This window comes from Gallinula chloropus (assembly GCF_964237585.1).
Source record: "Gallinula chloropus genome assembly, chromosome: 14".
NCBI classification, from domain to species: Eukaryota; Metazoa; Chordata; class Aves; order Gruiformes; family Rallidae; genus Gallinula; species Gallinula chloropus.
This window is the reverse complement of record NC_140099.1, coordinates 6,182,844-6,203,323: the sequence shown is the minus strand read 5'-3', so window position 1 is coordinate 6,203,323 and position 20,480 is coordinate 6,182,844. Positions and strand designations below refer to the sequence as shown.

The window sequence follows — 20,480 nt, the reverse complement described above, 5'->3', positions numbered from 1 at the left end:
GCGGGGCCCCGGGGTGGGGGGGGGAAAGGAGGGCGGACCCGCAGCCCCGCGCCCGACGCAGCCCAGCCTTCCCTACTCACCGCCTCGCCGCTGCTACCGCTGCCGCCTCCCAGCGCAGGAGCCCCCACTCCCGCCTCACCAACCGCTCCGCGCTTGAGGGAACGGGCGGGGCCAACCGTAGGGAGCAGCCCCGCCTCTCCCCGCCCGCCATCTTATTGTGAAAGCCCACAAAGGGACTCGCTTCCTCCCCCCGCCCCCGTCTTCCCTCGGCGGGGCTGGGCCTGCTCCGACAGCCGCGCCTACAAGGCAGCGGCGGCTGCTATTGGCTGTCGCCAAACCACGCAGCCGCCGCTCGCCACTGCGATTGGCGGAACGGTTGCCACGGCGCCCGGCCTTTCCCGCCCCCTGAGCGACGCCCACGGGAGGCTGCGGGGTTGCCATGGCGCCCGAGCCCTCCCCCTCGGCCCTGAGAGGCTGGCGGGACACGGAGGCGGGGCGGAGCCCCGATTTCAAACGGCCGCCGAGGCGCCGTGGCGTGTCTGGGCTCTGGGCCACCGGCTCCGGCGGGAACAGGTTCGGGCCTGGCCCTGTTACAGCCCGTGGGGCGCCCAGGGAGCTGCAAGGGGGGCAGCAGCCGCCCCCTTCCTACTGGGCCTGGCCGCATTTTGCCATCGGGCGCTGCTTCCCTCAGGGCCGGGGAAGGCCTCGGCGCCAGCCGCTGCCGGCCCGCCCTCGCAGCCTTTCTCCCGTCCCCGGTGCTGCCGCCCCGCGGGGGTGCCAAGCCTCATGACTCCATTAGCAAGGCTTGTGGCATTTCCTGTTTGGGCCTGGCCTCCTGGCCTCGGAAGCTGCTTCCTTGGTCCGAGGGGACGGGGTGAGGGCTCGCACCCCTCCGAAGCCGCTGTCCCAGAAGCTCCAACCGCCCTGCTGACAGAAAAAAAAACAACCCAAAAAAACCCAGGAGAAGCCCAAAGCCCTGAAGGCTTTTAACGCTGCTCCGCCTTTCCAGCTCGGTGTTGCTGCACATCTGCAAGCACTTATGCTGGCCGAGTGTTCCGCCGTGGCTTTCCCGGTCTTGCAGCTACGTGCCGGCTGTCTCCACAGGGGAGGGAGGGAGGGGGGAGCCGGGCTTGTCCCGGCTTCGGCTGCCGGGAAAGAGCAGAGGAGACACAGCAGCAGCTGCTGCCAGCCCGCAGCGCAGGCAGGGGCCGGGAGGGGAGAAGGGGGGGGGTAAGGCAGCGGGGGGAGGCGTCAGCCGGGCCTGGGCTGAGGTTCGGTAAGAGCCTGTGAAACGATCGAGCTGTAGTTGGTTATGAGAGAGGAGGAGGGAGTGAGGGAGGAAGGTTTCAGTAGAACAGCACTCTTTGCTTTTGGACAAGACAGGTTACAAAGGGCACTATTTCCCCTTGGTTTTTGTTGGGGTTATTTTTACAGTTTCTTGCACCACACTTATGGCATCACAGCCCAAAAATACGAGGCAAAACTTTGAAAGAACAATACCACAAAGAGATGTTCTCATGCTCCCTTCAGCTTGACGTTAGCTCCTTCTAGTTATGCCGCGAAGAATTCAAATGGGTAATCCCACCATAAATCCTGCAGGAGCCTTTGAGCCTCTCTGGACTCGCTTTCTGAGGCAGTGTGGGTGCTATTCCCAGCAAGATCAGTGCTAGAAGAGGTCATTCATATTGCTCTTTCTAGTGATAACATCATCTTCTAGTGATAACACCATCTACACGAGTCTCCTTTCTTTTCCTTTTTGATACAATGAGAAGGTTCTGACATTTCTGTTTGTGGGGTTCTTTTCCCCCAGTAAATACTCCAGTGAAACCAGAGGATGTCTGATGGCTTAGAACTGTATCACCTCCATTTCTGATAAAACCACCGAAAGAAAAACTTTTAAAAGGTTCTCAGCACTCTTTCTTTGAAAAGCTGAGAAGTTCTCTATGTCTCATCTCGGTATGACAAGCTTTGATTAGTCTCGGGAGAAAACAACTCATACCTCATGTATGTGAGAAACAAGTTGAAAGTCATAGTGGGAAAATCTGGACCAGTCCTATGTGAAACAATACAGCCCAAAGTATTTACTAGAAAGCAAACAACCTCTGACAGGACTGAAGTAGCATTATAAAAAATTAATTGAATTGTAACTGCAGTGTGATAATGATATTGATTGAATTTTAGCTGCTCTGTAAAGTTTTTCATCTTCCTACTAGCTTCAGTAAATGAAGTTTTAACACCAGAGCTAAAAAGAGAGGTGAAAACACGGTAATTTCCTAAATAGATATTTATGTATTGATAAAGCTTTCCCAGCCCATGAAAACTTTGCAGCTAAAATAATCTGCAAGCAAAAGCAGAACTGATGCTGAAGCTGAAGTTCTAGAAAAAGCATAGAGCAGAACTGGAAGGAAACGTCTGCACAGCAAGCTGGTAGGGGTTATTGGAAATGAAGAACTGCATACCCCCCCCCCCCCCAAAAAAAAAAAAGGGGGGGGGGAATTACTAGTCAGAAATGGTGAGAGGCTTCTTTTAAATTGAAAGGTGAAGCAGGTTATGTATTCAAAGCTTCTAGCTGATGAAGTGAGACTGCAGAGCAGCCTGCTTGCTGATGAAATGACTAACACGGGTGACAGAGAAAATGGTGCTAACCAGCCCGGCAGATCTCTGCTAGAAGGATGGGTGGCCACTGGCACTCAGCAAAATCTTCAGAGCGAGTGGCAGTCCTGAGGGGATTTAAACATGCTGGTGGCCTTTATACAGGTGTGATGGCTGGAGAGGGGTGAATGGGATGCCCTTTTTTTTCTGTGAAAGCAGGAGGTACAGGGCTGGGTTGACAGGAGCAGGCATCACCTCAACTTCTCTGGTGTGGATCTGTCCTTAGCACATGTTTGCGCTTATTTGTGCTGGGGCTCCACCCCAGAGCCCGAGGGCTGAGCCCAGCGGAGCTGCTACCCTCGGCTGCGCAGTGTTGGCTGGCACTCGGCGTGGGTGCAGGGCGGGCTGGGTGCAGTCTGTGAGGGCTGTTGCGTGTGCGTGGGCTCCGGCCATGCGGCTGAGCGGCGGCGGCTGCAGGAGCTGCGCTGGCAGCCAGCCCGGGCTCTCCCCGTCCTGCCGCCTGCCTGCTCCGGCACAGAGCCTGCTCTGCCGGCAGCCCCGGCCTCTTTCTTCCAACAGTGGTGGCTGGTACTGGGTGGTGTGACCTGCGTGCCATGCTCCTTGGAAAGCAGCCACTACCCTCTCCCTCCCAGCACCCTTCCTTCCCTTCTGGAGCAAGCCTGTGCTGGGCTGTGCTTGATGCCTTGGGAGCTTTGCTGCTCCTTTCTTGGATCTGTTCAGCCCCTGCTGAGCTGGCCAGACGTTCGCACGTCGGCAGCGATGGGAGGGCTGGTTTAGAGTTGGACTGTGTTTATAAAACTGCAGAAATTAACAGGAACCTAATGGCCGGGAGCAGAGCCGAGGCTGTGCTTTTAAAAGACAAAGAAGATGGAATTTCCAGTTTATTTGTGCAATTTCAAGCTGCACAAAGGAGCTCAGTCCGTAACATTTCCACATTACCAATAGTTATAATAATAGCAGGGTTTAATAGTTTTAAAGGACTAACGCAGGCAATCTTTGTGTAGATGAATAAGGAACAGAAATGCATGCAGAGTGACGTTCCTCACTTTCCACTGGATCCCTGCACTGATTCTATTTCCAGCCTGCAGAGAGGTCTGTTGGAGGGAGTGTTGGGCTCTTACACTACTGCCGCTTGCTCAGTGTTTGTATGAGGCTTAGCACAGTGTTTCACAACCGGTGGCTTGCAAGCCCTCAGATAAAGAGGTTAGGAAAATTAGTTGGGAGGTTGCTTAAGCTCTGAAACAAATAGTTTCAGTGAGGTAGGATGGAGTCCTCTCTAGATACCAACACCAAGCGGACAGTGTTTTCCACTCTGCGCTCCTGCAGTGCTGTCTCTGGTCTGAGAGCCCTGGGGTTTATGCAGCTGGGTTCAGAATAGGGCTGTGCAGTCGGAGGCAGGAAAACGTGTGCTTGTGCTGCCCGTGCTTGGAGCCAACCAGACATGACTCAGCCCTGCGCTGGAAGCTGTGAGCTGTCATCAGTGGACTAGCGAGTCTCACTGAGAGAATAGGTGTGCTAGCTCAAGCTCTGTGCTGTGCTGGCACGACTGCTTGAGGTTTGGAAGAGTTTTGGCAGTCATCTTGCTGGTTCAGAACAGGGACAGAGCTTGCTTGCTTCTGCCTGCTAGAGACAACGTGGACTTGCTATGAGTCCGTATTGTTTCTCTCATAATTACTGTTTGATTAAAGTGTTTGTCTTTTTAATTTGGCTCCAGAATAGGGCAGGAGGCCCACTTGTAACATGCCATTTCCTTTAAGCTCAACCTGGCAAATTCTGATTACCTCTGAGAAAGGCGGCGTATGAAACAGTCCTGAGTGCTGCTGCCGACGAGCACATTCCTGCAGCAGAGCTAGCCTAAAACATCCGGGAGCAGATGGAAGAAAGGCTGAGGAGGGTAATTAAATGTGGCTGTTCCCTAAGAAGTAAGCCTGTTGGAGCAGCTCAGCTGGACCCTGTAAGCCAGATACAGGATACAACCTCATTGCATGTGGCTACAGTCGCAGTGTGCTGAATTTTAAGAGTGTTTTGTTACAGCATGTGGACCACCAAAGGAGGCTGAAAGGTCTGCTCAGCCTTCAGTAAGGGTAAGCTTCTCCTTCACCACTCAGCCTGGAAGGGCTTTTGCTCTACCTTTAGGAGGGGTGTGGAAAAAGAACAGCGAGCATCTGGTGCCTGTAAAACAAACCAAAGCATTCAGAGTGACGGACTGAGCATCTGTGGGCTAACTGTAGCTTGATCTTGGATGATAATGATGCCAGCATCAAATGTTAGTGGCTTACAAAATAAGAACAGCATAGTCAGAGCACTCATCGCAGCCCATGCACCAGCTAATACATGTCTGAATGTGGCAATGGTTTGGTTGGCTGTATTGGCTCAGCTGGGTGATTGAGCTGGTGAGAGCTGAAGAGCTGTAGTGTACAGGTGAGGGGAGTGAGGGTATGTGGCTGTCTGTACGACAGTGGCAAAGCAAAATCCCTTCCTAGGCAGAGATCTGCCTGATTTTATGGCTGTGGGTATCTGGTTTATCTACTAGGAGACATGGGGGATTAAGAATGACATGAGCTATGAAACAAGCAAAGAATGAGCTAGTTTGGACTAAGAAAGCCTATGCACTAAAACCAGCACCACTGTGTTTGTCCAGATCAGATAGTAGCTTTAGGGAACTGATAATATGTTGGTAAGAAGAGGTATCAGTATGTTTTGACTGCAGGAAATACAATGGAAACGGGACTCGTGAAAGCTGTTAGGCTTGTACCAGCCTGCAAAGCTTTGTAGCTTCCTGGATAAGGTGATTGTGTTGGAGTTAAGGACCCTTCACAGACTCTGCAGAAGTTACTGACCATCATTAAGGTGGAAAAGGCCTGAAAGAAAGAGTGTTCTCATATTACAATATTTGTTTGTGCTCCATACCCACCAGGGTATGACAAAATAAAAGTAAAAGAAGCATTTTTGTCAAGATTGACAGTGACCAGCCAATTCAGAGGAAGTGTCTTCCCTGGTGGGTGAAAACTACAAAAGCAAAGGAGCTACAAACCTGCTTGAGAAATTCCAGCCATGAAACCACAAATAACACATCTGTGCACTGGTAGGCAGAGGCCAACAGCCAGTATGTGGCTTTGTGTTGGTGGTGGACATTTCTGGTACAAACAAAGCCCAGATGACACGAAGTCAAGATGTTCTAAGCTGTACCTAGTGAGATTCTAAAACTGCGGTAGAAATCTACAGTGGCAAAGCACCATGAGACAGCAAAAGTCTCCAGATTATTATGCAGTAGCAACCAGCAAAGACGGATTTCAAAGTGCTGGATGTTGTTTGGGGTTTTATTTTAAGGTTTCTAAGCCCTCTTCTGGATCATCATGGTAGTTCTGTTTTGTTTGTAAGGGAAAAGATTTGTTGTTGCAAAAGTGTTGTCTTGCAGAGCTTTTCTAATAACTAGAGAAATGCATCTAATACCTTCATAACCAGGATCTTTTAAACATACGTTTTGGACACTTGAATGCCTTGTTGTCTGGTGCTGCTTAAAATATGTGTTCCATATCTAAGCATAAATACCATAGGGTATGACAGTTGCTATAGCAACAAAGCATCTACTATTAAACAGCACCCACAAGCTCAGAAAGCATGTGCAGCCTGTCACTACACACAAGGTATTCCTTTCTTTGCAGCAAGCTAAGTACTGTATTTTCATCTTGGTAGTTAGTCTGTTTCTGATGAATATGTTTGTGCTGTGCATATGAAGATCTTTTTTCCCCCACCAGCTCAACCTTCCTTTGAAAACTGCAGATGATGTAGGAACAAAATAGCCCGAAGCGGTTCCAAGCTGGAGAAGTTAATGAATAATTCCTTTTTTCATATATCCTTGAACATACATTAGGGTATGGCTTTGAGATCTTTTAGATTTGAAGCTTACACCTTTGCTGTTCTGCACCCTTTGATATCGCAATGTGTTGCTCTTGAAGCCAGCCTTTTGGAAAGCGCTGTGCTGTTTCTAGAAGTTGTGTCCCTGAAAATGACAATGCCAGTGGGAAACTGATTTCTGCAGTAGTGGCAAACTGGAGATTTATAATTCAAAAGCACAGTTAAAGCTAGCAAAACTTTTATGAATATGTAGGTCAGCTGTTTAAGTTTGCCTTAAAGTTGTTAAGCATTTGGACCATGAAAAAAAGGGGAAAAAGGTAGAAAAATAAGGATGCTGAGTTTCTTGTGCAGTAGCTTAATTCTAGTGGTTGATACTGTAGTAACAAGCTGTTGACAATGTTAGTGAAATGTGATTTTCCTTCGACCCAGCATTAATAACAAGGAGAATAAAATTAAGCATCCATAAGAGAAATACGCTAGTACAGAAGTTAATGCTTTATCTGCAAGTTAAATTGCCTCTCTGTGCTCTTTAGAAGAGTAGACAAAGGCTCTGATGGTTTGGTGGAGTCTCTGGATTGTTTCCAGATTTTGCTTTAGACCCTGGTGAATTGATAGGTTAAGCTGGAAAACATACTGTATCCACAAATTATTGCTGATTGTGGCTTATCTGAATTACACAGTCTATCAGGAAAAAAAAGTCACAAAATATAGTAGGGACACAGTGATTATAGTTTAGGGAGGGTATCCAAAGCTGAGCATAAGAAGTAAGGGAGGGAATGGAAAGGTGTATTAAAAATGTAATTTTTTACTGTATTTTTTCCTAAGACAATGATTGCTAATGCCTGTCTGCCTTATCTGGCTAAAGGGTTAACCCAGATTAGAAGCATGAGTATGAGCACAGATAACAGGCTGTGAGCTAGTCTTGCTCTCTGCTCCAGTCCTGTGCCTTGATGGGAATGACAGCTTTGACTTTTGTAGCAATAAAGGAATGTTAACTCCACTCTCCTGGTGCTCTGTCAGTATCCAGTGATTTACCAGCAATCACTTCATCATGTCTAACGTTAACAGAACAATAAATCTTTAATTTGCCTTACTCAATCTGACTAACAGCGCCAAACGCCGATGGACTTGGGGTGAAGTCAGGGGAGCTGCAGTGAGCAGAGCTGCAGGAGCCTGTGGAGCGGTTTGCCCAGCCAGGGAGGTGGAGTGGGGCTCCTGAACGAGTTGTTTCCAATTTGCTGGGTGTTTCCATACCGCAGGGGCTGGCTCAGCTGAACGCCTTAGATGGTCTGTTTGCCTCCTGACACTTAGATCCTCTCCAGGGAATCCCGGACAGACCCTGGCAAGTTCCATCAGCCTCCATTTCTTATTGCGTGATGCGAGGGAATTGACTCTCTGGTTTTGTCCCCATGATTTTTCTTGCTTGCTTTCACTTCTGGCTTGTTTTGGGATTTGTTTTGGTTTATTTTGGTTTCTTTCTTCAGCTTGTTTTCCTGCCTGTTTGTAGCCACCATCTGAAAAAATCTGCATGCTTCTGCCATGACTGGATAAACTTTATAGCCCAATCTTGTGTCAGCAGCTATCTGGTAAGCATGGCACACGTACACACTCATCTGTACAGTCTGTTTTACCTAGCAGCACAGAGTCTTACTAATTGATGATTACAGGCTGTGAACTTAGAGAAAGAAGAGATAGTAACTCTTTTTTCATCCACTCTGAAGTCCACCATGGCCAGCAGGAGAAATAGGCTAGAGTCTGGTGCCCTCTTGTGACTACATCAAACTCCTGGAGAAACGTCATGCCGTGTCTTAAAATCAGGGCTTGAATCACACTGGAAAAGGCAAATTTATCCAAACAACAGCTGGAAGTATCGAAACAGGGAATTAACCTCTCAGTGTCATTTCTGAAATGGAACTTCTGCTCTGTGGTTCATGACAGAGGCAGTAGATTCACAACCCATAGTTGACTTATGTGTTGGATACTTGAATGATATGTTGCTTTCATAAAAGCTTTTCTCCATGCTGGTCAATTAGACATATGATACTGAAGCATGGAAAAGTCAGGATTATACATTAATATTTCTTTACATCTTATGTCCAAGATACATTTCTAGATTAAATCCCAAAATTTCTCCAGATTCTGGGAGGTTGAAATCATTATGATCTAAAACTATAGGCCAGGGGAAAAAAGTTCAGATGCACATTCAATTTTCAGGGAAGGAGGGCTGCTTTGAGCACTTTGGTTTAACTTCACATTGATTTATTTGTAATGGTTTTGTGGTATCTCCAGAGGGAAAAATACTTCTGGGATTTTTCCTTTTACAGTGATGTTTTTCATTTTCAAACTTGCCTAAAAAATGGTTCCAGTATCTGAAACAATGCTAAGAAAAGACAAGTATTTAATGTGATTTCCACCTTACAGTCTGTCTGTATCTTCTTCACACCTCTGTGTACAAGTTCCCAGTTCACCTTCTTCTTGTTTGACAGAAACATCAGATTTGTGTGCAGCCTGGCTAGAATCTCCTGCCTTTTGAAGATGGGCCATTCCCACAGCAAGAGTCAACAGAGCAGCAATTCAGATGAAGTCCTGAGTTCGCTTCTTATGTCATGTACGTGTTTCTTCCCTTCTGCACGTTGCTGCATCCAGCCCTGAGTTTAGTTGAGCCTCGAGTGTTGGTTCTCTTTGGGACACAGCTACTGCTGCAGGTGGTGCAGTTAAGCACCCCAGTCCACTGAGAGCTACAGCCTGTCTGTTTTCATAAGCCTTATTTGAGGAAAGGTTTGAACAAAAGCATTGAAATAGACAGGAACTGTACATGCAGCTAAATGGAAAGTTACAGGATTTTTTTTAATACCTAATCAAATGTTCTTTATCCAACACATCATCAAGTCACCTATAAATTTCAAATGTACAATCATCAAAACTACCTGTAGTGGGTAGTGTCAGCCCAGGCTTCTCAACTGTGTTTAAGACAGGCAAAAAATAACCCAGAATTAATGAAATAAGTAAGTAATAATGCTGTTGCCTCATGAGGTTCACACTGTCAGAGACCCTTCCAGAAATATGATGCTAAGAAACTGCTTCCCAACCCACTAAAACCATGCCAGGAAGGGAAGAGCTTGAGAGGCAGCGTCCACGTGGATAGATTTCAAGCACTGAGGATTTTAAAGATTATCACTAGTGGCCTACTGTATACAGAAGCTGCAACAGCAAATGCCATTAGTGTTACTGATTGTTTCCAGTCCTGTGCGCGGAGAGATGCTGTGAGCCTTGTGAGCATTTGACCCTGAGCTTTCCACTCTGTAAGTCAACTCTGTGGACTGGCCTTACTCTTACCTTTTGGAAGCAACAAAACACCTCCAAACACCAAAATATCCCAGTGAGGAAAAGTCCCAGGAGACCTGAAGTTAAAACATCCTTTTTTTCTTTCCTTTTTTCTTTTTCAGATGCACCAGGATAAATAGAAGCAAATAAAGTGCTTTGGATCTGACCTTGAAAGTGCTGACTCATTCCAATTTGTGCTTTGGTACCTTATAGTCATGTCCATGCCGTTCAGTGCCTGCTGCAGTAAGCGCTGAATACACAGCCCGCACATCTGCTCGCTCTTTCTAGTTACCTCCTGCAAGGGCTTGTGTTTTAAACCAAGCAGACAGACAGACAATGCTCAAGGGAAGAAATGTCCCATTTTACAGATTGGGAACTGTGATACAGGCTGATGCATTCCTAAGCAGGTTTTTGAACACTTGCATACTTGTTCAGAACATCTGCAACTTCAGGTTTACAGGGCTTTTCAGGACTTTGTGTATCGTACAACAGGCTTTTCCCACAGTATCTCTCTTCTCTCTGATTCTTCACCTCCCTCAAGAAGATATTTCAAGACAGACTGCTGAGCTTACAGGGGATGCTCTGTGGTTGAGTGTCTGGGCCCAGTTACAGACCTAGGCTGGCAAACAGGATGGATAGTTTCATGCCATCCTGAGAAGGCTTACTTTGAGGTTGCTTGTGTAGATCATATTCATGTGGTGTGGTATGAATTTCTTACCACATAGCTTATCATCTCTTCTCAGAAGATTTTCCATCTGTCTGCAAGTCTCATTTTTGCTTTGTTATCTCTGAGCATTTCTTACAGCATGGAATGAGATAGTAAACACTCAAAGTTATCATTCATCTGCATTACAGTGATGAGACGTAATGATTTTAGAGTCCTACTCTTTCTTACCAGTTGTTTGTGATGACAGCAAGTAACACTATTACCAGGATATCAGCACCAATCTGATTTGGGGTAAGGGATTTATCTTTTTTTGGCTCTCATTGCTTTCCCTCACTCACACGGTAAGACCATGCTGCATCCCTGGTGCAAACAGAGCATGAGAAGCGCCCTCTCCTGTGCAGAGGTTCACTGTGCAGGGGAAGGAGGAGCGCCGCGGGATGCAAACCAAGCCAGGAGGGGCTAGAAGGGGAGGACTGGTAGGTATCACGTCCTTGTCTCCAGATACTAGCTGCAGAAGACACGCTGGGAGACCCTGCTGTGGGGTTGCTGCCAGCCTGTGCACTTCCCTGCTCACCAAAGAGGTTAAAAACCCTATTGCATCTCTTTGCCCTTAGCTGCTACTTTTTGTTTGTGCTGGTTTGTCAGTAAGACAGGTATTCCAACCTGTGAGGCAAGTTTGGTGTCATTTCACTAGAAGACAGGTCCCACAGCATGACCCATGGGATGACAGTATGCTCACCAAGAAAAGCTGTCAGAAATAACTTAAAATTGATGAATAAACAAACAAATCAGTTATATTGCCTGCAAAAAACTAGTTTGGCCAGGTCTAGTTCATAGCCAGAAATTATTCACTCCTAGCTTCACAGTCATACTTAAAGTAATCAGCAACCCACTTACCTTCCAGGTATGTTATGAACGTCTGAGACACATGTAAAAACAAAATCATATCTTATTTATTGAGAAGCCCACTCTTCTTTAAGTAAAATTATAAACACTATACCTGAGTAAATGCTTAATACAAAAGAGTGAAATTTTTGAATCTTGCCCATTACACTGGTGAGTGATAAGTTGGGAGGCATGGCCTAGGTTTTATTCTGTACTTTCTCCAAGTCATCTTGTAGCTTAAATTGAGCTGAGGAAATCATGGGGCAGATCCAAATAGCTGGGCTGAGAACTGCTGAAGTGATGTAGTAGGTGAACCTTCCTTCACAGCACAGAGCAGACCCTGCAGCCTCTCTGGTACTCTCCATGCAGGAGGAAAGGATGGGAAGATCCATGCAATCAATCCATCCCTCCCACCTGCTTATCCTTTTCTGTGTCTCTAGCAATTGTCCCAGTGTTGTGACCCTTCCTTTGCCTCTGTGGTGCAGTCAGACACTGTGTGACAAAGCAGATTGCATGCTTCAATTTATCACAGGAGACATGGCTTGTCTGATGGGATGGTTTAACAATGTGGAAGTAGCATTTCTTGATGTCCTCACTCAGACATGAAGCTGCTTTTCCATTATCCGAAGAAGTCAGGAACTGCAGTTTTCCCATGTGAATAGATTGCTTGGTGTCCCTGTCACAGAATGTTTTAGTTTGGAAAACACCCCTGGAGATCATCTAGGTTATCTTCAGCGTTGGATCAGGATGTATGGAGCCTTGTCACCCCTAAGGCTTTTATTTCAGACTGCATCTTAACAAAGAAGCTCTGAGGATTTTCATTAAAAGAGGACGCATAACAAAGTAGTAATTTAGGACAACATGTAAATTAGGCAAGGCAAAACAATTACAGATGTTGCATCAAACCCTGCTAATCCCTGGAATTAGGGATACATTTTGAAATCTCCTTGATGTTTTCCTCTGATAAAACACAAGTGTCTTTAGAGAAACCAATACTGGAGCCCAAAGCTGAAGGTTCTGAAAGGGAAATATTAGCTTATTTAGAAATGAAACACAAGTTCAACAGACATTTGGAGACACCATAAAAAACAAGTCCATGACACCACTTGGAAAGATTTAACTGCAAAATAAGTAAAATCTACTAATTACAGAATATCAAGTCCTAGAATTGTACATTTTAAGAATTTCAGGACAGTGCAAGGTCTTGACTAACACAGTAGAAGTATTGTTGGTCTGTGCTGTCAGGTCACTGTGTTGTCCTTTAATGCTCCCCAGAACGTGCAAAGTAGATAAAGCTGCATAGTGAAGTATCAGGAACATTTTCAAGGCTCTTGTGGAAACACTTTCTCAATTTTGGTTTTCCACTGGTTAACCATAAATCTTAACAACACACTATGTGTATGAGAATCTGAACATGTATCTCCTCAGGAACTAGAACTGTAAGTGTGGGCCCTACATTGCTTTCCTCAGCAGTGGGATTTCTTTTGGTCCATCTCAGAAGATAAAGCTGGTTTAGAACTCATACAAGGAAAAGAGCCAGTCTAAACCCCATGCTTTTAAGATTTTGATTTGACTCAAAGTAAATTATTTAGTTTATTCAACATGTTCTAAGCAAAACAGTATTTTCACAGATGATATTGGTGGGCAAACTTTACCATAGGAGACAGGAGAAAGAAGTATCACTTTTGTAGTGTCCCCAAGGCATTGCTTGATAGTTGCAATATGGCACAACTTCCTATGGATGTCAGCATGTAAATACCCATGTGGTGCAGTCTGCAGCCCGCAGCTGGTGTTGGAAATGTCTTATTTGTGTCAGCAGCTACCTGCTGGCTCCCACCTTCTTGGTCTTTGCCAATGTTACAGTTCTTTCGAATGCCAGATTAATCCAGGGTTTCTTTGCTTTCTTCTCTTAGCCCTTCTTCTTGTGATTCTTTTGACATTTTCAATTTTATGATGTCATTGTTGTGACTAATGGTTGAATTCAGCTTGCCTGAGTTCAGTCTCCATCTCCTGAGACTCACATAGAAGTCTTTTCTGATGTTTTCCGTAACCAGCACATAGATTATCGGATCGGCGACACTGTTTGCAGTGGCTAAACACAGAAACACTGTAACAGCTGAATATATATCTTTTTCAAATGGACATGAGCCACCTTTATCAACCAAAAATTTTATGGCTCTTACTAGGAGTACCACATGGTAGGGACCAAAGCAGATCAGGAAAATTACAATAATGGCAATTGCCAGACGCTTCACTCTGACTTTCAGGTGCCAAGTCAAGCTGGTGCTTGTTTGTATACATTGGAAAATCTTGTAGTTTGTGAAAATGAGGATTATGAAAGGTATGGCAAATCCCAATAGGAATCTGAAAAAACAGATTAAAGCCAAGTGCCTCTCAAGGGGCAATATCTCAAAGCAGGTCAAGTTATTTTTACTTCTCACATTTTGCATGGTAAATGCTGGAGTGTGGACTGCCGCAACTGCAACAACAAGAATACACACTACTAAGACTGCTATCTTCTGTCCTCTTCTCCCCCTTGACTCCAGAGGATAGACCAATGCCACATAACGATCCACAGAAATGCAGCACAACAGCAAAATGCTGATGTATATGTTGCAGAAAAAGATGAATCCTGTTATTTTGCAAGCCAGGGCACCCATATGCCACTGGTGCCCATTTTTCACGTAGATAATCCAGAGAGGCAAGGTACTTAAATACATCAGCTCGCACAATGATAAACTGAAAATGTAGATGGCAATTACTTTCTGCCTTTGGATTTGTACCAACGTAAGCAGGGAAGTTAAACAATTTGCTGGAAGGCCTATGACAAAAACGATGCTATAAACAGCAATCAGAAGTGTCTTGGTGTCATTATAGGGAATTCCTGTGCAGCGTCCATTTACACTTGTGTTAGTAGAATTATCCATCATTCTTTTTCCAGCTGGTGTTTCCTGAGAATCAGAAAGCAAGGTAGAAGGTTAGCATTTGCATAATTTAAAAATTAAATTAGTAAAGATCCCATATATGCCAACAGGACATTTCAAGGGAAAAACTGGGATGCTTCTTTTGGGGAAGCACCTGAGACAGGCAAGTTTTCCTGGACCTCTTGTAGAATCCCTTGGGAATAAGGTTGGACTTTTCCCAGGAAAAAGTGCCTTTCTTCACAAGGAATTTCTTGACTACAGCATGTCTGTTTGCACAGCAAGGTATCAGGGACTGTCCCTAAACCAGGCTGCCTCATAAGTAAGCTGGAGCTGCTGATCAATTGCTAAAGTCACTTCCCAGGGCAAATTGAAGACATTAGTTTTCTTTTTTTTTCAAACTGAGTAACCAAAACCTCACACAGTAGGATTTTCAGAGGCAGGCTTCCAAAAGAAGCTATGGTTTATGGTCAGTTAGATGTGGTGGTAGTTGTGTCAGAGATTACCCAGTGTGCCCGAGCCAGAACCTAGTCACTGGTGTGTATATCCACACTGTATTGCAACGTACTGGTTTAGATCTAGGTAATTCCTAGTTCTGCCCTCCCTCCCCTTACCGAACAACTGCAGCTGAACCATCTCAGAATATCCTGAGTTGGAAGGGACCCATAGGGATCATCGAGTCCAACTCCTGAAGAATATAAACTTGTAGTGCTATGTAACACCCACCATAGCAACACCCATCAAGAAACTGCCTGCCACACATGCTTGATGCCTCTAGGGAACAACAGGAAATAAGGGCAGTTAGAGGAAATAAACAAGAGAAGAACACACACACATTTAGGAAGTGAAGGCGAAGAAAACTAATGCTCTTTGAACAGGACTGCTGCAAAACCTTCCCAAGATGCCCACACACAAAAGCAGACCTGACACTTGGTTAGTGTTACACAGTGCTGGGAGAAGTGTTTATTGTGAAGTCACAGGATGATTTTTCTGCAACAATCTTCTCCAAGCCAAGAGAGGAATAGAGAGGTGCCTGTGCAATAATCTTGTGTGCCCTTAAAGATTGTACTTTGCTGTACTTAGGAGTTGAAGGTATCCACGGTATAACATCCTTGATGAAAAAAGTCTTGTCTGGCCTAATCCTTTGGGCATTTTCTTATAGGGTGGACACCTGCATGGGGAACAGCCAGCTAACTCTATAAGAGATGTCTTGACAGAAACTGAGTCCCTTCAGACAGAGGGGTAATGAGCTTTCCTGGTCCATGCTGTGCATGAGCCTTTTCGTTAACCCTGAGTTCATGCAGGGGAAAAGGCAGGTTTTAGCAGCCTCAGAACATTTTACTGTTCCTTGTTTGGGCCTGCTGCAAGCAGACCAAGGGGAAACAGTCTTCTGCGGTGCAGTGGGATTGTCCTCTGCATCTTTGGGCAGGTGAAGAAGCTGGTGGGGCCATTCCTTCCACTCCATGTGGGAAAGAGCAATCACTGGGGTGGCACAAGCAGCTCCAGCCTGAATACCTATGAGACCACCTACCATGCAAGATCCCTAGAGCTTGGAGGGCAGTCAGGTCCACTGATTTCATTTAGTTACCAGATGATGAGAACACAATGAGAAAATGGACACAGATTGCCTACCCTACAAGACCCTCACAGCATCATGGTGCCAGCCACAGCCATAAATGCCAAGACACGATCTCCTGGCACACACCAAAAGGCATTAATTTCTAGTGAGTACCCCAACACAGTCAGAGCCTGCTCAATGACAGCAGCTTCTGAGTGAAGATGTCCTGGCAAGCGAGCAGATGGGGCAGAGCCAAATAGTACCTGCCATCCCTGGGGACCTACCATCCCTGGCACCAGCAGCAGGGCAAGCTGTTTACCAGGGTAAGAACATTTGAAAGGGGTTCCTCAGGCAGAGGAACTGGAAAGCACTGCATGTGCAGAAGTACACTGGGAGGGTGTGACCAAGCTCTACATCCACCTTCCACTTCTCCCTGCGGCAAACCACGCTCTGCTGGTGTGCTGACACACTGGTGAGGGCTAACAGGCAGCCAGCACCCCGACAGTTGGGACAAGGTGTCTTACTAGAGGGTCACATCTCTCCACATCTACGAATTGGACCGTCTGGAGTCTGGTGAGTACAAGCCAAGGGGAATCTGTAGTGTCCTTTAGTTTCAAATATCCCATCTTAAGAACAACTGAAGAGGAGGATCCTCACTACTGTGTGGGATGAAGACATCATGGTACTCATCTGGACTGCCGCAAGGTTTCTGCATGAGAGGGTATAAACTGGCTTCCCTTCTTTCCTAGCAGTGAAAATGTACTGATAGCTGGTGTTACCTTGGAAAAATGATGGTTGCAGTAAGAGCTGGTGGTGACTTGAGATTTTTGCTGCCTCTGGGCATCTGCCACTCTTTGTGAGTGAGGTGGGGTCTTCTCTGGGCCACCTACCAAACTGCTGTATAGAGGGGATAAAAAAAAGGATGTTTGGTTTCAGAATCAGCAGCAGTTCTCTGCCCAGACCTCACCTGGGACATGTCAAACAGGAGCTTGTCCTCAACTCAGCTACATCTGACTGCTGAGAGAGCTTCTGTACATCTACACACCACAGAGTGGTCTCGGAGACCTCCCAAAAGTAAAGCACAGCAGGTGAATGTAAAACTTATACATAAGGGAGATGGCAGCAGCCGTGGTGGGGACGCAGCAGAGTGGTGCACCATCTCGTATGCTCAGCAGCCATCTACCCCTTGCACCTTAGCCAAAAACCCTTCAAGAGTGGTTGAAAGCATGCTCTCCCCCCCTCCCCCTGGGCTTTGCATACTTCTCTTGAGCCTGGGTTTGAATATTCTCCTTTCTGCACTGCCTGTGTCTGCCGTCTGCCGCTCGTCGCATGAAGACGTGCTTCCCTCAGAGCTACATGTCTCATCAGCAGTGGAGACACAGTGCAGGAAGGAAGTGGTAGAAGAGACAGTGGTTCCAAGTGTCTCTTTCTCTTGCTTCTTTCATTTGCTCTCCTCCAAGTCTCCTTCCTGCACTTAGCAGCTGTGAGAGAGCACCGGGAAGGAGATGCCCATGATGTTTTAAGCTGCCTTCATTTTTTCTTCTTGGCTTGTGGCTTGTTGCCTAAGCCACGGATCTAAGATCAAGCTGAAGAGACCTTCACCCTTAAATGACTGTCAGCTGCCAAATGCAAAACCTCAACCAGCAAAGTGCAGCCAGAGACATGAATTTTTGCTTGTAGAGAAAAAACCGGTGCTGATTGCCTCTTCTGAAGGTCTGGCCTGTCATCTCTGCAGCCTGGATCCTTCCCAGCAGTAATGATCTGTGTCTTAGCCCCATATCAGAAAAGAGGAGGAGATCCACTTGCTCCCCTCCCTCACCTTCTCCTGGCTCTTTGCCCTGTCCAGGGAATTGTCTTCTGGCCCTGTCCACTGTACCTAGCCCCAGTTCTGAGCTTCACTTGTCTCTGCTCAGCTCTCCAGGCCTGCAGTGGAGTTTTCTCCTTAAACTGAAGATCAGAAGGCAGCACTCAGCAGACAATTTATGAAATCTCCCCCTGTGACTTTGTCCCTCTGCAATTCAGCACACATTCTCATCCTGTTGTCATGCCTTTAGAGCTGGCTGTTTTGATACTTCACAGAATCACAAGGTTAGAAAAGACCTTTTAGATCGTCAAGTCCAACCATTCCCGTCCTAAGCTAAACCACATCCCTAAGTACCTCATCTGCCCTTTTTTTAAACACATCCAGGGAAGGTGACTCAACCCCCTCCCTGGGCAGCCTGTTCCAGGCCTGACAACTCTTTCAGTAAAAAAAAATTTCCTAATATCCAATCTGTCCCTGCCCTGGCCCAGATTTGTGCCATTTCCCCTTGTCCTATCTCCTGTCCCCTGGCTGAAGAGACCATCGCCCACCTCTCCACAACCTCCCTTCAGGTAGTTGTAGGTGGTGATAAGGTCTCCCCTCAGCCTCCTCTTCTCCAGGCTAAACATCCCCAGCTCCCTCAGCCAGTCCTCATATGATTTGCCCTCCAGCCCCTCACCAGCCTGGTTGCCCTTCTCTGGACTCTTTCAAGGACCTCAATGTCCTTCTTATGGTGAGGACCTCAGAGCTGGACACACTACTCGAGGTGCAGCCTCACCAATGCTGAGTACAGGGGCACAATCACTTCCCTAGACCTACTGGCCACACTATTTTTGATACAAACCAGGATGTCATTGGCCTTCCTGGCCACCTGGGCACACTGCTGGCTCATATTCAGCCTGCAGTCAACCAACAGCCCCAGGTCCTTCTCTGCCTGATGGCTTTTCAGCCAGTCTCTCCCAAGCCTGTAGCACTGCATGGGGTTGTTATGTCCCATGTGCAGCACTCTATAGATGTCTCAGCCCAGAAGATTCGCAGTTCTGTGTTCTTCTGTGGTCGCTGGCTGTGATGTGTACATCCTCTCATCTATCAAATGTAGCATTCATAGCTTTATCTAATAAGGTGGCTGGTTAGCCTGTGAGAACTTAGTTGTTGTCCCACACAGGTGGAGGACTGGAGCAGGCTAGCTTGCATCTCAGATATTCATTCAAATGAAAAAGAATAATTACAAAGCTTAAAAAAATTACACCCTTCATTTTCTTCTAATCTATGTGATGAGTAATTTCAGTGATAGAAACTTCAGTTGGAACAGCAGAACTTGAGAGATTTATCACATCCAGCAATTTTCAACCATTTATAAAGGGTCAATGTAGCTGAGATGCCAAGGATGAGTGATACCCAGAATGTGGCTGTGAGAGAAAAGCTGTATCAATGCAGGAGGTTTCTTTGTTGTCCTGTAGCTTTCAGTTGAGCAAAGCCTGTCCAAAGTAGATGGTCTCACCTTTCTGTGAGCCATGCTGTTCTGCTAAGGGTCACTAACCATGCTGCATCAGGTCCTGGTGGTGGTTTGAATCAGCACCTGAGTGTATATTTAGCAGCACTCTGAGGCTCCTTTTTCTGAGAGACACCGCACTCAACAAACCACCGTCAGCAAATGCATGGTTTTGACCTTAAAGAAATGCAAAAACATCTCCTCTTCCAGCACAAATTGATGGAAGATGGGGTAATCCAGTAAGGAAGATTTTGTGCCTTCTCCCTACTACATTCTTCCCTGGACATCTGGTCTTGGGCTCGGTTATAGCCACAGTACTGGGGCAGGCAGGCTGAGCATTGCTAATGTTATGTTCGTGCTGTGAGATGAAGGCATGATTACATTTCTTGCTCCTAAAATGGAGTGTCTACATGCTCTAATGTGCTGAGACCTTATGGAGAGAAAATCCTAGAGGTTTTTATGGAGGGCAGGGCACCTGGAGGTGCCCAAGTTAAAAGGTTTGTGCATGGAAGAGGCAAGAAGGATGTGAAATCCCGTTTTCTCAGGGTGCAGTGAGAAAGCAGCAGAAGCATCTTGCTGCAGACCCACCAAGCAGGGCTGTGAAACCAGACTGTGATTTCGATTTTCAAAAGCCCTGTCCTTGACTGCTCTTTGAGTCAGTGCACCTTGCATTCCTCATGGCAGGGGGCCCAGATTTACCAGGAGGAAAGGAAAGGTGCTCTTTCTCAGGCTTTCCTAGAAAGTAGCAGCTATCAGCACCAAACTGGTGTTTGGTCTAAAAACCAGATCTTCTGTCTTGTGAACGGGGGCCAAAAGCATCACTAAGGCTGGCACAAGACAACTAGTAGTAAATAGCACATAGCCAGGGGGTGGAGCAGCCAGAGGTTGGTAGAGGTAAGGGTTGTACTGTGAGCTGCTCAGCCGCAGCCTGAGCTGCACCCTCCATCAGCCTCCAGAGGCACCTCTGATCTCTGCTGACTATTGAGGTATCTTTGCAAATGAGTAACCCCACTGGCTGCCTTCTCAGTGGATGCTGCAAGTTCTAAGCCGAGTGCTTCAGATAAACAGTCTGTCTGGCCGTTGGAGTCACGTGGAGGTGGACAGCAGCTCTAACCACATCACTCTCTTCAGTTGTTTTGCTTTGAAAATGTAACTGCCGAGCCCTGAAAAGCCTGTGGGCTTTTGTGAGCCTGTCAGCTTAGACCTTACTGCTTCAGGGTGAATGTTAAGGTCTTCACTGGAGCCTGGGGCCCTGAATGAAGCAGAAAAGGGTTCCTGGGAGGTACAGAGACTCGAGAGGGAGCTTCTGCTGCTCACTCAGGCCAGTTGCATTAATATTTGTCGTCCCTCAAGAGACAAGA

At 46.6% G+C, this 20,480-nt stretch overlaps 1 protein-coding gene across 1 annotated transcript; it reads right to left on the bottom strand.

Moving 5' to 3' along the window:
• Positions 1-13,227: 13,227 nt before the first annotated feature.
• GPR132 (G protein-coupled receptor 132) lies at positions 13,228-14,274 on the bottom strand (the record flags this gene model as incomplete). The annotated part of the gene is made up of 1 exon (XM_084270731.1): positions 13,228-14,274. The coding sequence occupies one exon, from the start codon at positions 14,272-14,274 to the stop codon at positions 13,228-13,230; it is 1,047 nt and encodes a 348-aa protein (XP_084126857.1).
• Between the last annotated feature and the right edge of the window lie 6,206 nt (positions 14,275-20,480).